Source organism: Lathamus discolor, chromosome 6 (assembly GCF_037157495.1).
Source record: "Lathamus discolor isolate bLatDis1 chromosome 6, bLatDis1.hap1, whole genome shotgun sequence".
NCBI classification, from domain to species: domain Eukaryota; kingdom Metazoa; phylum Chordata; class Aves; order Psittaciformes; family Psittacidae; genus Lathamus; species Lathamus discolor.
The window spans coordinates 3,485,777-3,498,538 of NC_088889.1; the positions used below are offsets into that span (position 1 = coordinate 3,485,777).

At 60.9% G+C, this 12,762-nt stretch overlaps 3 protein-coding genes across 3 annotated transcripts; all 3 read right to left on the reverse strand.

The window, feature by feature from the left end:
* Positions 1 to 4,872: 4,872 nt before the first annotated feature.
* Positions 4,873 to 5,733, reverse strand: LRRC10B (leucine rich repeat containing 10B). The gene has a single exon (XM_065685917.1). The coding sequence runs from the start codon at positions 5,731 to 5,733 to the stop codon at positions 4,873 to 4,875; it is 861 nt and encodes a 286-aa protein (XP_065541989.1).
* A 986-nt stretch (positions 5,734 to 6,719) lies between these two features.
* Positions 6,720 to 9,115, reverse strand: SAXO4 (stabilizer of axonemal microtubules 4). The gene is made up of 9 exons (XM_065685112.1): positions 8,738 to 9,115; positions 8,549 to 8,657; positions 8,238 to 8,461; positions 7,665 to 7,774; positions 7,528 to 7,578; positions 7,356 to 7,442; positions 7,175 to 7,279; positions 7,032 to 7,099; positions 6,720 to 6,958 (listed from the first exon to the last, which is right to left on the reverse strand). The coding sequence occupies exons 1-9, from the start codon at positions 8,832 to 8,834 to the stop codon at positions 6,832 to 6,834; spliced, it is 978 nt and encodes a 325-aa protein (XP_065541184.1). The 5' UTR covers positions 8,835 to 9,115; the 3' UTR covers positions 6,720 to 6,831.
* Positions 9,116 to 9,203: 88 nt separating this feature from the next.
* SDHAF2 (succinate dehydrogenase complex assembly factor 2) lies at positions 9,204 to 12,742 on the reverse strand. The gene is made up of 4 exons (XM_065685108.1): positions 12,610 to 12,742; positions 10,868 to 11,091; positions 9,571 to 9,680; positions 9,204 to 9,454 (listed from the first exon to the last, which is right to left on the reverse strand). Exons 1-4 carry the CDS (start codon positions 12,622 to 12,624, stop codon positions 9,315 to 9,317), a joined length of 489 nt encoding a protein of 162 aa, XP_065541180.1. The 5' UTR covers positions 12,625 to 12,742; the 3' UTR covers positions 9,204 to 9,314.
* Positions 12,743 to 12,762: the final 20 nt, after the last annotated feature.

Consider the following 12,762-nt stretch of genomic DNA (forward strand, 5'->3'; position numbering starts at 1 on the left):
AACCCCAAGGTGCTCCATAGGGGAGCCTGCATCCAGAACCACCCCCCAAAACCTCCCTGGGGTACCTGGCTGCTTGTTCCTTCTCCTACCAAGGGGGGACATCCCTGTCGCATCCCATGGGGACCACGGTGGCAGCGGGACCATCTTCAGCAGGCCCCAAAGTCCTTCCTTAGGTGATTTTGGACAATCTGGAGAGAAGTCATAATCCTGCTCCGCAGTAATAACGATGCTTTTAGGGCCAGTTGTGTTTTTAGCCCATTCTCTTTTCTTTTTACCCCTAAAAAGAAGAGGTTGACACGGCTGGGGTGAGGATGGAGCCACGCTGGGTGCCCACCCATCACCTCCCAGCCACCCCGCTCCTCCAGGAAGGATTCCATGGGCTGGGGAAGGGGTTTGTGTGTTTTAACCCTAGAGCTCGTAGCCGTTCTCTTGTCCAGGTCTCTCTCTTCTTCATGTGACGGTAACATCCAACTGGTGTGTAAAATACAGCAAAACGGGGCAAAACGGGACAAAACCACAGCGAAAAAGAGACATTAAACCCAAGACAAGCGATGCCGCCCGCTGCTGGGGGCTTTGCTGATGGGGGGGGGGCCCGTGATGGCTGCCCCCCCCCTCCCGTGCCAATAGCAGCAGCAGGAGCCGGGTGGCGCGGGGGGAGCTGGGGGTGAGGGCTTGGGCTGAAGGCTCTTTTTGGGGAGCGGGGCCCCTCGTTTTCTGGAGGCAGCCCCTGTTCTCAGTAATAAAGGACAGTCGGGAACTGCCAGCGTGGCTCGGCTCGGCTCGGGGGGGGGGTACTCCTGGGGTTACGTGTTCTTGCCCAGCACTGAGCACCCCTCCGAGTATTAAGCATCCCCCCAGTACGGATCATCCCCCCACAAGCATTGAGCATCCCTTCAGCACCGAGCATCCTTCCCCAGCACCAAGCATCCCTTCAACATGAAGCATCCTTCCCCAGCACTGAGCATCCCCCCGCAAGCAACAAGCATCTCCCCAATATCAGGTATCCCCCCACAAGCACTGAGCATCCCTTCAGCATCGAGCATCCTTCCACAGCACTGAGCATCCCCCAACAAGCAACAAGCATCCCCCCAATATCAGGTATCCCCCCTCAAGCGCTGAGCATTCCTTCAACATGGAGCATCCTTCCCCAGCACTGAGCATCCCCCCAGTATCAGGTACTCCCCACAAGCACTGAGCATCCCTTCAGCATCGAGCATCCTTCCACAGCACTGGGCATCCTTCCCCAGCACTGGGCATCCTTCCAAGCCTCAAGCATCCCCCTAGCATGGATCATCCCCCCACAAGCACTGAGCATCTTTTCTCAGCGCCAAGCATCCCTTCAACATGGAACATCCTTCCCCAGCACTGAGCATCCCCCCGCAAGAAACAAGCATCCCCCCAATATCAGGTATCCCCCCACAAGCACTGAGCATCCCTTCAGCATCGAGCATCCTTCCACAGCACTGAGCATCCCTTCAATACGGAACATCCTTCCCTAGCACTGAGCATCCCCCCAATATCAGGTACCCCCCACAAGCACTGAGCATCCCTTCAACATCAAGGATCCTTCCCCAGCACTGGGCATCCTTCCAAGCATCGAGCATCCCCCTAGCACGGATCAGCCCCCCATAAGCACTGGGCATCCTTCCTCAGCACCAAGCATCCCTTCAACATGGAGCATCCTTCCCCAGCACTGAGCATCCCCCCCAAGAAACAAGCATCCCCCCTTCAGCATTGAGCATCCCTTCAAGCACCAAACGCCCCCCTCAAGCACCCCCCTAAACAACAAGCATCCCCCCAACACCAGGTATCCCTCCTTCAGCACTGAGCATCTCTCCTAGCACCAAATGCCCCCTCAAGCATCCCTCCAAGCACCAAGCATCCCCCCAACACAGAGCATTCCTTCCCCCAGTGCCCTTGGCACTAAAGTATCCTTCCCCAGCACCATGAATCCCCCCCAGGCACTGAGCATCCCTCCACCTTGTGCATCCCCTGCAGAAGACAGGGGAAGGATGAAGCAGGATATACCCAAGGGCCTCCTATTGAAGGGGGTACATGCTGGGGGTGAAGCACTCCAAAGAGAGGGGACAAGGACAGCCCCTATTCCAGAGCACCCCCATCAACTCCAGGATGCCTCTTGCAAGCCCCAAAGATGCCCAACACCACCTGCATGGACTTAAGGCTGGGCCTGCTAATGAGAGCAGCCAATGAGGGCAATTAATGAGGGTTCATTAAGAGCAGCCCTCAGGTAAGGAGCTCCTTCTCAAAGCAACGTGGCTGCAAGCAGTGGCTGTGCTGGGAGGTGGGTCCTGCCTGGGCTTGGAGCCCCAATGGGGGCTTTGGGGTCCTCAAATAGGAGGGACAGTGCTGGTACCCCAAAGGTGGCAGCTTAAGGGTGAGTGCTGGGTCCCTGGGGGGTGATGTGTGGGGTAGGGACTGGAATCTACCTCTGGGTTGTGGGATAGAGGCAGGGAATGATGTCCTGTATGGAGAGACGCCGGTTGGTGAGGCAGGGGATGTGCCAGGAGCTGGCTGCCACCACTCAGGCTCAAGTGCCTGTGTTAAATAATTCACTGAACACTGGTCTTGAATAAGTAAGAGAAACTCCAGACGCGGGGAAAGGAGCGGAGCCGGGCTCTGCGTGCCCTCTGCATCCACCTTTCCTCAGTGTTAGAGGTGACAGAAGGGGACAAATCCATCCCCTTGCCAGCTCCTGCATCCTGATGGAGGGTAAATCCCTGCTGCTTCCACCCCTTTGCACCAATCCTGGACGCTTTGGCACTACCAAGCTATAGATGGCACCAGCGCCACCGAGCCTGGCCTTGTTTTAGCACGCTACATCCTTGGACACAGTGAAGAGCATCCACGCTTGGCCTGGCGCCGCGATCCCGGTGCTCCTGTTGCACGGAGCCAGCCCCGTTCCAGAGCCTCTTCCTTTGTGTTTTTCGGGAGCAGATGGAAATAGCAGCGTGATCCCAGCTGCGCTGAGGCCATGAGCTGTTGTACACGGGGATGGGGAGTGGGCAGGGATATATATAGAGACAGACGTATGGATGATGCGCTGCGCGCACCAGCATCCCCAAGGTATTTGTGCGTAGCAGGAACGGGTGAGGTTCCTGCTGACTGCAGCAGCTCCTGGCTCCTGTGGTGCCTGGACCCAGACCTTGCTCTTTTCCCAAGCCAGAGGGTGAAAAGTGAGGCTGGAATGGTGGGAAAAGGATGCAGGGATCCCCATCCCATAGGTCAGAGCTTCTGGATCTGGCTGCAGGAACAGGCTGGTGGCACCAAGGCCGCCTTTACCCTCGCCCTGCAAGCATGGACTGCTTGGTAAGGGTCCGCATGGAGATGGCGGGAGCGGGAAGGATGTGGAATGCAGGAATTCCCATCTTATAGCTGGAGCTTGGAGTCTCTGCCGACACCAGCGCTCCATGGTGTGATGCACCCAGGATCTACAGCACGACCCCAAGGGCTGGGAGCCCCCCATTGCTGTGTCAGCACCCCAGGGTGCCGCACATGGGGCTGAGGGTGCCCCATGCCCACTCCCACCCACAACAGTGAAGGCTGCTTGGATGGCAACAGGGACCAAGAGTCTGTATCTGTCCCTGTATGGAGACCTGGATGTGGGGGCTAAGACCTGCCAGATCCAGTATCCTTAAGTGGGATTGGGAATGGGGCCACCTCGCTGCTGGGAAGCTGGGGGCTCCATCAGCCTCTGCTGCCGGAGGGGCTGGCACCGGCCTGGATGCGGCTGCTCCAGCGCATCCGAAATAGCTGTGGTTGCACCACAGAGCAGGCAGGGAGGGGAAGAGCCGGACCGCATCCATCCCATCGGCATGGGAGAGGATGTGGTGGGAGCATTGGCTGCCTCCCAGCCACCAACCCCAAACCCCCTGTGATCAACAGCGGATACATGGTCTGGAACCTCCAGCCCTCCCAGCGGTGCCGGTGCGGCTGAGCTCCTGCTGCGGCTTGGAGACAGGCAGAGGGGGAAGCAGAGCTCCCTTCAGTGCCAGCAGCAAGCGGGGCTCCTGCACAAGGAGGGGTTGCTGTATTCCGAGTGGGTCCTAAATAGACCCTACCCCGCAGAACAAGCCCATCCCCTGCCTCTCGCACCAGGTTTCCTTGGGTTTGTGCTTTTTATTGCTTGAGTTTGGTACAAAGAGCACTCAGGGAAGGGAAGAGGAAGGACAAGGGGGCAGCCCTGGCTTTGGTGCCCCTTTTGGGGCAGGCAGAGCTGGAGCTGGGGCTCCTTTTCCTATACCGAGGTAAAACCTTTTCCAGGCTTAAGACAGGCCCAGGAGGACCCCAGCAGGGAGTTCTCGCTTCCCCCATCCCAATTCCAGCAGCAGGATGAGGGATTCTGGGTGAAAAGGGGTCCATGCCCTTGTTCTCCAGCCTTGCTGCTCTGCAGGTCAATGGGGTCTGCATAGATCAGGTGCAAACAGCGCTGTTTCGCCTGTCCTGCCCCACAGAGCCTGGAGCAAAGGATGCCCATGGGGGTGTTGGGGTGGCTGCAGAAGGTCCCCACATCCATGGGGATGCCCGGCTCTCAGCAGCACCGTGCTGCCCAGCAGGCAGGTTGGGTCCATGGGGTCACCCATCAGGGCAGACGGCTGCTTCCCCCATCCAAGGCACCCTGTGGTTACGTGCGATGCTCCAAGGTGGGCTTGTGGATCCCAGTGTAGATCCATGAGATGGCTCTTTGCTGTCCCAAGGGAGATGTTGATGCTGGGGCTGTTTTCGATACATGGAGGCCCTGAGCTTCCTTCTTCCCCAGCCCCAGCTGGGAGATGCTGGTCCTTGGGAGCCTGCCCGAGGCTCCGCATCCCTCCGTGGTGCTTCCCTATGGGTGTCCGGCTGCAGCGAGGCGGCTCACGTTTCCCCTGGGGAGCCCGGCAGGGCTGCGGATCCACCCTCCCCATCCTCCAGCAGCGGCGACCCATCCCCGGGGGCCAGCGGTGGGGCCTCGGTGCCTTCCTCCTCTTCTTCCTCTTGGCGCTGGAGGCCCTCCAGGCGCTCCTGCCGCGCTTCCATGAACTCCTGCGCCCCGTTCCCCACCAGCCTCACGGCATCCCCGACGCGGGGCGGCCGATGCACGGGGTTGTGGTCGTAGGAGAAGAGGCGCAGGGCGGCGAGGCCGCTCAGGTCGGGGAAGCGGGCGATGCGGTTGCGATCCAGGTCGAGGACGCGGAGCTGCCCCATGCGCAGCAGCACCGGGGGGAACTCCTCGAAGCGGTTCCCGTAGAGCCAGAGCCCCCGCAGCCCGGCCATGCGGGGCAGCGCCGCGGGCAGCCGGGCCAACCGGTTGTCCCCCAGCTGCAGGCTGCGGAGCTCGGGGAGGCGCAGGAGGGCGCGGGGGAAGCGGGCGAGGAAGTTGCCCTCCAGCCAGAGGCAGCGCAGGCTCTGCAGGCGGGCGAAGGCGGGCGGCAGCCCCTGCAGCCCGTTGCGGCCCAGGTAGAGATGCGCTAAGCGGGGCAGGCGGCAGAGCGCCTCGGGCACCTCCATCAGCTCGTTGCCGTCCAGCGCCAGGGTGCGGAGGTGCCGCAGCGCCGCCAGCTCCGCGGGCACGTCCCGCAGCCCCGCCCCGCTCAGGTAAAGCTTCCGCAGCCCCCGCTGCGCCCAGAGCGCGGCCGGGACCCTCCCTGCCCGCACCGGCAGCCGCTGCTCGGCCCCGTCCGGGCCCTCGGCCACGGCCGCCCGAGCCCCGCGGCCCGCGGAGCCGCCGCTGCCCATCGCAACGCGGACAACGCCGTCGCCACGGCAACGCGCGGCGGCCAATGGGAAGGCGGGGATACCTGCGCCGAGGCCACGCCCCCCCCCCCCCCCCCTCCGGGCATGCCACGCCCCCTCCGGGCCCTGCCTGTACCTCTCCGTGCCACCATCGCCCTGCCTGTACCTCACCCTGTGGCACCGCTGCTTTGCCCTGCCTGTCCCCTGCCCCTCCCTGCCTGTACCTCACCCTGCCCCACCACTGCTCTGCCCTGCCCATGCCCTTCTTGTACCCCGTTCTGCACCACCATTGCTCTGTCATGCCCTGCCTGTACCTTACCCCGCCCCACCATTGCCCTGCCCTGCCTGTGGCCTTCTTGTACCCCGTTCTGCATCACCATTGCTCTGTTATGCCCTGCCTGTACCTCACCCTGCCCTGCCTCCTGCCTGCAACCCTGCCTGTCTCCACCCCAGGCAGCAGCAGCACCTTGCTCCCCTCTCCCAGCTCCCTGCCCATCATCTGCCTGTGCCCGCATTGCCCCTTCCCCTGCTGGGCCCCTCCATCAGGCTCAGCACCTCCCCGGCTACCAGGCTATGGGAAGGGGGAGTCCTTCTGTTATCACCCACATCCCCTGGCACCCCTGGGTGCTGCTGCACCCCATCGGTGCCATTTCCCACCCCATGAAGCCTCGTTACTGCCCCATGGCCATGGAGGGCAGGGATGAAGCCCGCAAGTGACAACCCCATGGCATAGCTGCCACCTTCCTCCTCCTCCTCCTCTCACTGCCCACCCCAGCCAGCCCTGCCTGCTTTTCCCTGCCTGAAATCAGCTGTGTCATCCCAAAGGCAGCTCGGATGAGCCGGGCTCATACAGCCCTCCAGTGGCTGTCGGCCAGACAGCACTCCCAGTTCCCCCCCCCGCCCCAGATCCTCCTGCTCACCTCTGGGGTGCAGGCAGCCCCCCAAATGATGCCTGTGGGCAGGACAATGCCAATGGCGTTATGCCCAGGAAGGTTACTTTGCAGTCTTTATTCCTCCATGTGGGAAGAAAGGGAAATTCCAGGGATTTGGGGATCCTCAATGAAGCCGGGGTTACCCCTAAAGATGGGACAATGGGGGCCATCACACCAGGAGGTGGTCCATGACGACCCCCAGCCCAGTGGGGTGGTTGTTGGTGCTGAAGCCGCTGGGACGCTGGGGCTGGATTCCACCAATAGGTCTCATTATCCAGGTTGCATCCCGGGCTGGAATATCACGGATGGGGTGGCAAGGCTGGAAACCCCCCTTTGGGGGCTGCAGACCCCTTCATGGCCACCCCTGGAGCTGGAGGGTATGGGGTTAGGCAGCGGGTCACACAGTGGCCGTAGTTAGTGGTGTACCCTGATGGCTCCTGTGGGATGGAGACAAGTTGGGAACACGTTCCCATGGGATGAGGATGGGGATAGGGATGGGACCATGCACCCACCATCCTGCCAGCAGCCTGCCGCCCCAGCAGCCTGGCCTGGGTCTCTTGGCTTGCCTCCAGCCCTCGGGAGACAAGGGATGCTGAGTGTCCCAGCGAGGGCAAGACCTGTGATGGGACAGCAGGTGAGGATGAGGAGGACACAGAGGGATGGGGATGGACAACAGGATGGGATCCTGCTCACCACTGTGCCCAGGCAGCTCCGTCCCTCCCGGGTGAAGCCGCTGCCTCGCTTGGAGCCTGGTGGCAGCGGTGGAAGCGTCTCATTGCCCTGCAGGAGGATGGGAGGTGATGGTGGGGATGGGGGGTGATGACACCTCAAGTGGGGTGTCTCCTTGCCCCCTCACCCCACTTACGTGGCTGTGCACAGAGGGTGGGTAATCCCTTGTGGTGAGGCTGACGCTGAGCTGTTGGGAGAGAAGAAGTGTCCCATGGGGTGCAAATGGGGGTGAAGGGGACTGGGAGGGAGAGAAGTGTCCCATGGGGTGCTCACAGGCTGGCCCTGCCGGATCGGCAGAGGTGGCAGGAAGGAGTTGGTCCTCTTGGTGGCTTTGGTGAAGCCCGATGGCTCCTTGGTGCCAATGGTGACCTTCTGCAGGGTATCTGTGGGGAGGAAGAGGGCAGGGAGTCCCATTATCTCCAGTCCTGTCCCCAACCCTGTCCATGCATTACCTGGTGTCACAGGCCCTGGAGACCCTGCGTTTGGGGATGCACAGGGATGGGTGATACAGGTCAGGGGGTCCCCAAACCCTCCTGGGGGGTCAAAGATCCACCAATGCCCCAAAACACCCTGAAGTTGGAGCTGGCCTTGGGACCACCGGCACCCCAAAACCCTCTTGGTGATGGAGCTGGTCCTGGAACCACCAACACCCCAAATCCCCATGGGGATGGAGCTGCCCCCAAGATGACCAGCACCCCAAATCTCTCCTGGGGTTGGAGCTGGCCCCAGGACCATCAACACCCCCAAACCCTCCTGGGGATGGAGCTGGCCCTGGAACCATCAACACCCCCAAACCCTCCTGGAGATGGAGCTTGTCCAGGGAGCACCAGCACCCCAAATCCATACCTGGCTGGAGAGGACCGGTGCAGTTCTCGCTTAGCATGGGCTGGCTCTGCTGGAGCCTCATGTGCTGGGGGCTCACCATTCCCGCATGGAGGCAGGAAGGGGGGCACTCCTGCAGGTACCCACTCTGTGGCTGGTGGATGTGCTGGGGCAGGATGCTCCTGCCATCGGGAAGCCAGAGGGGCTTTAAGTGCTCAGCAGTGGTGGCCATGGCATCCTGGCAGTGGCTGCAGTGAGAAGCCACATGGATGTGATGGAACAGCCCCAAAACTTGCCCTCTTTGTCCCCCCCAGCCCATAGCCAAAGGTACCTACCCCTCTGCTACGCTGTGCGGGCACAGCAGGCAGGACATGGCTGAGTGGTTGTTGGTCACGTAGCCAGTGCCAGTGGGCTGGCCGAGCTGGGGATGGAAGCCTGGCTGGCCTGGGTGACAGCAGGGAAACAGGGATGAGCTTTGGGAATGAGCCCACCCCACTTTTAGGGAAGGTTTTGGGCCCCCCTACCATGAGCCACGGAGTAGTTTGTGCCATAGAAGTCCATGAGGTCGGAGCTCCCCCCGGTGAGGGCTTTCTCCGAAGGGGACACAGTGTCCAGCCGCATGAAGCTTGGTGCAGTGACAGACAAAGGGACAGGTATCCTCTACGGTGGGGCTCTTCTGGAGAGCAGCTCCCTGCCTCACCAGAAAGTCTGGAGCCTATGGAATGCTCTTGTGGAAGGGGATGTTATGATGGGGACAGTGTCTCCTAGCAACGGCTCGGTCACACAGTGTCACCACTGCTTGGGTTCCGCTGTCACTGTGACACCCCACTGAGAGCACCAGGGAGCAGGATACCCCACTCCAACCTCCCCCAGGTCCCCCCCAAAAAGGTGTTCCAAAGGGACAGGTAGAAGCTGGGAGGCAGCAATGAGCTGGCACATGGAATTCCACCACCTCCCTCCGGAACGCTGCCAAAGAGCAGAGCCCTGAGCTCACAGTGCAGCGGGAGCAGCCACGGCTTTATTCAGCATGACCTGAGAGTCCAAAGAAGCCGCTGGAGGAGGAAGAGGAGGAGGAGGAGGGCCCCAGGGAGGGCAGCAGCATCACTGTTGTGAGCGGGGGGGCTCAAAGAGGTATTCCAGGTCCGGCTGCCGCAGCCTCTGCTCCCTGTTCTTGTTCTTGGCGAAGTCCCGCAGCTTGGCCATCACCTCACTCTCAAACTCCGCTGGGGTGGGCTTTGCTTCTGGGGTACGAAGAGGAAAGGGCAGTAAGGAAGGGCTTGTCCTGTCCCGAAGCACGCACACTCATCCCACCAGCGACGGGATGGGCAGGGCAGGGCAGGAGGGAGCTGCTCCGTACCTGTGGCCCAGTAGTAGATGTCCCAGTCGTTACTGGGCTCGTTGATGAGGCGGTCATAGAGGTTCAGCTGGTGCTCACTCATGTGGTGCAGGTTCTCCTTTGCAAAGAGGCTGCAGAGAGGATGGGTGAGGATGCACTGGGATGATTGGAAGAACAGCCAGGCTGGCAGCCAGCACCAAACACGGTGCCAAAAGACAGGAAGGAGCTGGGCCAAAGGACCTCCTCTCCACTAAACACTCCTCAAGTCCCAAAACACAACTGGCTGTGCCTTGTCTGTACATCCCAAAGGATGACATACATCCTTCCCAAAGGATTTTGGCTCAAACATCAGCCAGGAGCTTCTTCACATGCCTCTGGCTCTACCCCATCCTGTCCTGCAGCACTGATCACTGCATCCAGCACGGACCAGAGCAAAGCTCTTGCCGTGATTTGTCCCACAGGTCAGCGGCCATCCTCCAAGCAACATCCCGTCTCCTGACGTGTGGATTCCAGCTGCGCACTGAGCACCCCACCAAACCCTTTGCTACAATACTCAGGGCTCTTCATGGAATCCTGGAATCAACTGGGTTGGAAAAGACCTTTAGGATCATCCAGTCCAACCGTTCCCCAGCACTGACCCATGGCACTGAGGGCCTTGTCTATGGGGTTTGGGAGCACTGGCAGGGCCGGTGCCTGCAGCCCTGCCCTGGGCAGCCTTTTCCAATGCTGAGCACCCTCTGGGGCAGGAATTGTTCCTCAGCTCCATCTAAACCTGCCCTGGGGCAGCTTGAGGCCGGTTCCTCTTGTCCCATCCCTTGTTCCTTGGGAGCAGAGCCCAGCCCCTCCTGGCTCCATCCTCCTGTCAGGCACTTGTAGGGAGCCATCAGGTCCCCCCTGAGCCTTCTCTGCTCCATCTGAACCCCCCAGGTCCCTCAGCCGTTTCCCAGCACCCTTGGGCTCCAGGCCCTGCACCAGCTCCATTCCCTGCTCTGGCCCCGCTCCAGCCCCTCAAGGTCTCTCTTGCAGTGAGGGGCCCAGAGCTGAGCACAGGATCCCAGGTGTGGCCCCCCCAGTGCCAATGTTACCTAAAATCCTTCAGAGACACCTTCAGGGAGCTGAACTGGAGCTCACCTCAAGCAGCTTTTCCCCCTCAGCTCTCCAGGGCTGATGTTCTCCCTCCTGTTCTCTCATTCCCGGCCCTGTCTGCAGGGCACAAACTGTCAGGGCACCCTGGGGAAAGGGCAGGCACTGGGGACATGGACACGGGGTGGAGGGTGGCCGAGGAGCAGGGATGGAGGACGAGCACCCCACAGCTCACCTGAGCAGGATGCAGTTCTCCAGCATCCCCCTCTTGCGGCTCTCATAGAGCAGCCGGGCTCTCTTGGTCTCCAGAGGCTCGTCCGGACGCTCCTGCCAGGGGGGCAATGGGATCTCCAGCAAATCCTTCCCGGATTCCGATGGGGAATCGCCTCGGTAGCCACGCTGCAGCATCCCCGGGCCCAGGTGCCGCCGGCACAGAGCCCGCATGGGCAGGGAGCAGAGCTGTGATAGGGACAGGGATGGTGCAGGGGATGTCAGGCCTGGCTGTGCCAGCACACACAGACCCCCCAGACCCTGCTGGCCATGGCCCCCATCCAGGGCCCCAGACTCCGCTGTCCCCAATCCCCCGTCTATAACCCCCCAGAACCTCTTGCCCCCCCATCTCCCCTATAATCCCCCCCATCCTACACGCTTTCCCTCAGACCCCCTACATAAGCCCCCAACCCTCCATTTAACCCCCTAAAGGCTGCCCCTGACCCCCATCTGTAACCCCCAGACCCTCCTGCTCCCCTAAACCCCCATATAACCCTCCTGATGCTGCCCTTGACACCCTCATGTAACCCCTCCCAGCCCCTCCTGCTCCACCCCACCTTATAAAGCCCCAGCCCCTGCTGCCCCCCCGACCTCCATAGAACCCCCCCAGACACTGCTGACCTCCAAGCCTCCATCTAGAACCCCCCAGACCCTCCTGCCCCCTTGATCTCCCATAGAAGCTCCCCAGATGCCGCCTCCAGTCCCCCCAGTCATGCTGGTCCTACCCCCTCCATATCCTGCTGTCCCTGAACCCCTACCTAACACCCCCCCCGACCCCCCATATAACCCCCTACATACTGCCCCTGACCCCCATCTAGAAACCCCTTAGACCCTCCTGCCCCCCTAAAACCCCACATATAAGCCCCAGACACTGCTGCTCCCCCAACACCCCTAAAGCTGCAGCCCTGACCATGTATAGCCCCTCCCGCCAGACCCTCCTGCCCCCCCAAGCTCCTATATAACCCCCCCAGATACTGCAGTCCCCAATCCCCCATATAAGCCCCCAAACCCTTCTGCCCCCCCAACCACACATATAACCCCACATATAAACCCCAGACCCTCCACATAACCCCACATATAAACCTCCAGACCCTCCATATAACCCCACATATAAACCCCAGACCCTCCACATAACCCCACATATAACCCCACATATAAACCCCCAGACCCTCCACATAACCCCATATAACCCCACATATAAACCCCAGACCCTCCACATAACCCCACATATAAACCCCAGACCCTCCACATAACCCCACATATAAACCCCAGACCCTCCACATAACCCCACATATAAACCCCAGACCCTCCACATAACCCCACATATAAACCCCAGACCCTCCACATAACCCCACATATAAACCCCAGACCCTCCATATAACCCCACATATAAACCCCAGACCCTCCATATAACCCCACATATAAACCCCGGACCCTCCATATAACCCCACATATAAACCCCAAACCCTCCACATAACCCCACATATAAACCCCAGACCCTCCTCCCCCCCATCCCCTACAGAACCTCCCCAGACTCTTACACCCCCCAACCCCCCATATATCCCTCCATATAACCCCCCGCAAACGCTGGGACCCTCAGCCCCATTTATAACCCCCCTGACCTTGTTGTCCCCGGCCCCTCGATCCCCATCTATCACCCCCTCCTGCCCCTATAGCCCTCCCTTTACCCCCCACTTCCCCGCTCACCCTGGCGGCCGCCATGTTCCCGAGAAGCCCCTCTACCCTCCCGCTGTAGCCGCTCTATACGACCGGGAGGACCAACTCTATGACCTCCGCGGGCGGCAGCGCCGGTAGCGGTGGAGGACCCCCCCCCCAACCAGCAGGGGCGGGGGCGGAAGG